We start from the raw sequence: 4473 nt of genomic DNA, 5'->3' as shown, positions 1-4473 counted from the left end.
GAGACTACTCAGTGTGGTCCTAGGTGGCCACGCTGTAGTCCAACCTGGAACCCATGCCACCGTTGTTAAACCATCTTTCTTGGACTTGGAATGTTGTGGTGAAGGTTGCCCGTGGACTCTTCCACGCGGCATGGAAAGGGTTTGTGAGGTCCCCAATTTTTTTTCTTTTTACTTTAATTGGTGTGAAATATGGATATTTAATTGGTGTGAAACACGGATATGGAAGGTGAAATCGCATCCCCTGTACTTGAAACCGGATGAGAGATGATGTGGCACCAACAAATAAATGAACGAATCGTCAATATTGTATTGTTTATTGCATATTAAATTGAAAACAGAAATAACTAGTTCATTTTTTAACGAAACCTTTTTTTTCTTGTAGCTGTAATACTGAAAATGACACAAAATAAAATCAATTTGTCTCATGGTCTTCAGTCCACCACATGCCCTTTTCTTATATGGACAAAGGATTAATATATTCTGCACCAAACTATACTTGGTCTCATTCTCTTGGCCAATACTCACAACTCTCTCTCTCCCTCCCTCTCTCTCTCTCTCTCTCTCTCTCTCTCTCTCTCTAAAAGTCTAAGCATGGAAGTTGAAAACATAAGAGATAAAGTATCAAAGGAGCAAAACTACATGAAGAAACAAGAACCAACACCACAAGAAACTACCAATAACATATCTCAACCACCACCAACAACCACCACATCTCCAACCCATGAGTTCTCATTCACTATTTCTCTCAACCCACCAAAATCCACACAAGACAGTCGTAACAACAACAACCATCATTGCTTGACACCACCACCGGAACCATTGACTGCCGTTGACCTATCACCGGCCGATGACATATTCTTCCACGGCCACCTCCTCCCTCTCCACCTCCTCTCTACTCTTCCAATCTCTCCTCGTTCTTCAACAAACTCAATTGACAGTTTTACCCTCCCCATGAAAGAGATAGTAAAAGACCAACAACATAACCCTACCGGAAACACTAGTTTCCACCACCGGAACACCTTCTCCGATCTCAACTTACCCACCAACAATATCATTCAAACAAAACCAAAGTCTAAATCTTTTTCAATCTTTAAACCCATGTTAAAAAAAGGATCACTTGATGAAGGAGGAGTGAACAACAACAACAACAACAACAACTCTAACAAGAAACTCAAACTAGAAGTGGTTCAACTCATAAAAAAGTATATGAATATGTTGAAGCCATTCATGTTATTTTCGAAGACGAAGAGGGCGAATAATATCGAATATAACCGGAAGCCACATTCGTTTTCAAGCAACTTTCTGAGCTCTAGTAGTAGTCTGCCGGTGGGGGTGAGTAGAGGTGGTATGAGAAGAGGGAAGTTTTCAGCTCCGGCGTCCATAAGAACTTCTCCGGCGAACAGTGGGATACTTAGGGCTTCAGGAACTCTAAGCCCTGCCAAAAGCACAGCCAGTGATAGCACCATGGAAGAGTTACAAGCTGCCATACAAGCTGCTATTGCTCATTGTAAGAATTCCATAGCCATTGAAGATAAAGTTTAATCATAAAACTAGATACTTTGATCAATCTTCTTTATTGGTGTACATACTAATCTTGGTTTATATATATGTATGTATGTATAATCAAACTTTTTGGGGAGTGTATACTTGTTACAGCTTTGTCTTTGAGTATGGGTATAGAGTTTTTTAGAAAGCATATAGGTACATTCAAATGGGTTTGTTAATTGTTAGACCATGTGTAGTGGAAGGGGAAAATAATGCCCCCAAGTGTGGGCATTTTACGCCACGTGGCGGTCCAGTCAGCAAAGGGGCATTATTGGGCGTTTTAGAAAAATGGGTGTAGTGGGGATGGGGCATTATTGGGCATTATTGGGGCATTAAATAAAAAAAAGAAAAAAAAAAGAAAAAATCTTATTGGATAGGACAAGGGGGATGAAATCTGATTGGACAAAGGCAAAGGGTGTTGGGCGTGGTTTATAAAACGCTAAAGGGGCATTTTTTGATTTTTTGCTTAAAAAAACGCCCCATGTAATGGTACATGGGCGTTTTCAAGCGTTTTTTTTGAATTTTTTTTAAAAAAAACGCCCCATTACACAGGGTCTTAGTACTTTTTGTTTGGTTGTTGCTTTGATTTTCCTAGAGAGCTTTTAGGTTATCTAGATTAATATACTTTACTGGTCAAAAAAAGGAAAATCTTTTGACACTAGGGCTTTTGTTGGAATAGCCTCTCTATCTTCTACAATAAAGAAATGGTCTACTCACTATCTACTACTAATTTTTATATAAGCGAGATTTTAATGTGTACGTTTGTTTACTTTTGTGTATAATTAATCTTATAATTCAAACGGAATGGTATTATTTTTATTTGGTTGTATACATAGACAATAAACAAAGTTATGTAAGTTAATTGTAGATTAATAATTTTCTTGGATTTGTGTTGGCCACTATAGATATTGTTTAAGATTAGATATTTTAGAGTTAAAAAAAGGATTTCTTTATATTATTAACTTCTTCTGTTCGGTATTATATTTATATTCTAATCTAATGAAATGAAATGTTGTTTTCATTCACCTTATTTTAAACAAAAAAAGAGTGACTTCGCAGCAATATCCATGGGAGGTGAGGTCCCAATTTTCCTTGTTTGAAGAATACAATTTGCCGTATTTTACCAATAAACGACTACATCATGTGTTTGTGGAGCCATTATATGTATTGTTCTTCATCAAATGAAAAGTGTTATTATCAAGAACGTAAATTAAAAAGTAATTAGTTAATTAGGGTAGGGCGTTCCACTAGTGATGAAATTTCATCAATCACAGTATCCAACCAAGTTCCGTCACGTCATCGAGCTTTATTCCATCATTAGTGATAGATTTTACTAGGGGTGCCTATCACTAGTGATGTTTTTTTTTATTTTTAAAATTATAAATTAACAATAAAATTATAAATTATAAATTTCACTCAAATAAAAAACAATATTTCCAGACATATTTTAGGTTAAAACTTAAAAATAAATATATAAAAATAAAAAGATACATAAAGAAAACCTACTACTCGTCCGAATCCGGAACCTAAAGAACCTACAAGTTCAACTAAATCTTATCTCAACCGAAAGTGAATTTCTTCATTGCGCAGGTCTTGTTGGACATTTTCGGGAATAGGACTGTAAACGAGCCGAGTCAAGCCGAGCTAGACCTAGCTCGAGCTCGACTAGAACTCGATTCGAGCTGGCTCGGCTCGAGCTCGACTTTCAAATCGAGCTGAGATTTGAGGCTCGAGCTCGACTCGATTAGAATTCGAGCTAGCTCGGCTCGGCTTGATCTAGCTCGAACTAACAAAAAACCACAAAATTTACTATTTAAAAAGCACTTAGAAATGAATTTCTTCATAGACCAAGGGTTATAATTGCCATTTAATTTAACCATATGGCTAAATATGCAAGTATAAATAGTTAATTCACTTTGTACATTGTCATTGTCTTCTTTTATAGGAGAGATATTCTCTTAGTTTTTATTTTCTAAGCGATGTGGGACAAAAAAATAAGAATGTAAGCCTTATCGAGCCAGCTCACGAGCCGAGCCAGGCCAAGCTCGAGCGCGACTCATTTACAAACCGAGCCGAGTCGAGCTAGCTCGTTTACAACCGAGCCAATTTCGAGCCGAGCTTTCTTTGGGCTTTTTTCGAGCGAGTTTCGAGCGAGATGCGAGCCACGAGTTTTTTGAACACCACTATTCGGGGACGGGAACTTGTGTGGGAGGATCCAGCACCCAATCTGAAGATATTGCACGTCCTTCTTCTTTTATTATCAGATTGTGCAATATGATACATGCATATATAATGCTATGGATTGTTTTTTATTCATTGCACGAACTAGTCGGTTTAGTATCCCCCATCTACCCTTTAAAACACCAAAAGTCCTCTCCACATCTTTTCTTGTCGATTCTTGCAACTTCTTGAACGTCTTTTCTTTAGCCTCGATAGGAAATGAAGGAGCCTTCACAAAAACAGACCATGATGGGTAGATACCATCCACAAGAATATAGCATCGTCTGTAATATTTTCCGTTAACAAAAAAATGGACAGAATGATGCGGTACCATCTGTTATGCTTTGAAACAACGGCGATGTGTACAAAACATTGATGTCGTTGTTTGAACCAGGAACACCAAAATATGAATGCCAAAACCATAAATCATTCGACGTCACTACTTCAAGTATGATGGTTGGTCTTTTGACGTCACTAGGGGTGTGTAAAACCATCTGTATCCAAAAATCCGATCTGAAATATCCGATATCCGAATCCGAACTATTCGAAAAATCGGATATCCCTTCGGATATCCGAATTTTTCGGACCCGGATAGTGATTTTCAAAATTTTCGGATATCCGAATATCCGAAAATATCCGAAGTATCCGAAAATATCCGAAATATCCAAAAAAATATCCGAAAATATCCGAAAAATATCTGAAAACTTA

General features: G+C 37.4%; 1 protein-coding gene across 1 annotated transcript; it reads left to right on the top strand.

Annotated features, from left to right (window-relative positions):
• Positions 1-492: 492 nt before the first annotated feature.
• Positions 493-1859, top strand: LOC110916475 (BRI1 kinase inhibitor 1). The gene has a single exon (XM_022161204.2). The coding sequence runs from the start codon at positions 592-594 to the stop codon at positions 1540-1542; it is 951 nt and encodes a 316-aa protein (XP_022016896.1). The 5' UTR covers positions 493-591; the 3' UTR covers positions 1543-1859.
• Positions 1860-4473: the final 2614 nt, after the last annotated feature.

Source organism: Helianthus annuus, chromosome 16 (genome assembly GCF_002127325.2).
Source record: "Helianthus annuus cultivar XRQ/B chromosome 16, HanXRQr2.0-SUNRISE, whole genome shotgun sequence".
Classification (NCBI taxonomy): Eukaryota; Viridiplantae; Streptophyta; class Magnoliopsida; order Asterales; family Asteraceae; genus Helianthus; species Helianthus annuus.
Note: the sequence above shows the minus strand (reverse complement) of the source record. Positions and strands in the feature narration are given on the sequence as shown.

Coding starts and splice junctions, on each gene's coding strand:
- LOC110916475 (XM_022161204.2), top strand. CDS start 592: ATGGAAGTTGAAAACATAAGAGATAAAGTATCAAAGGAGCAAAACTAC.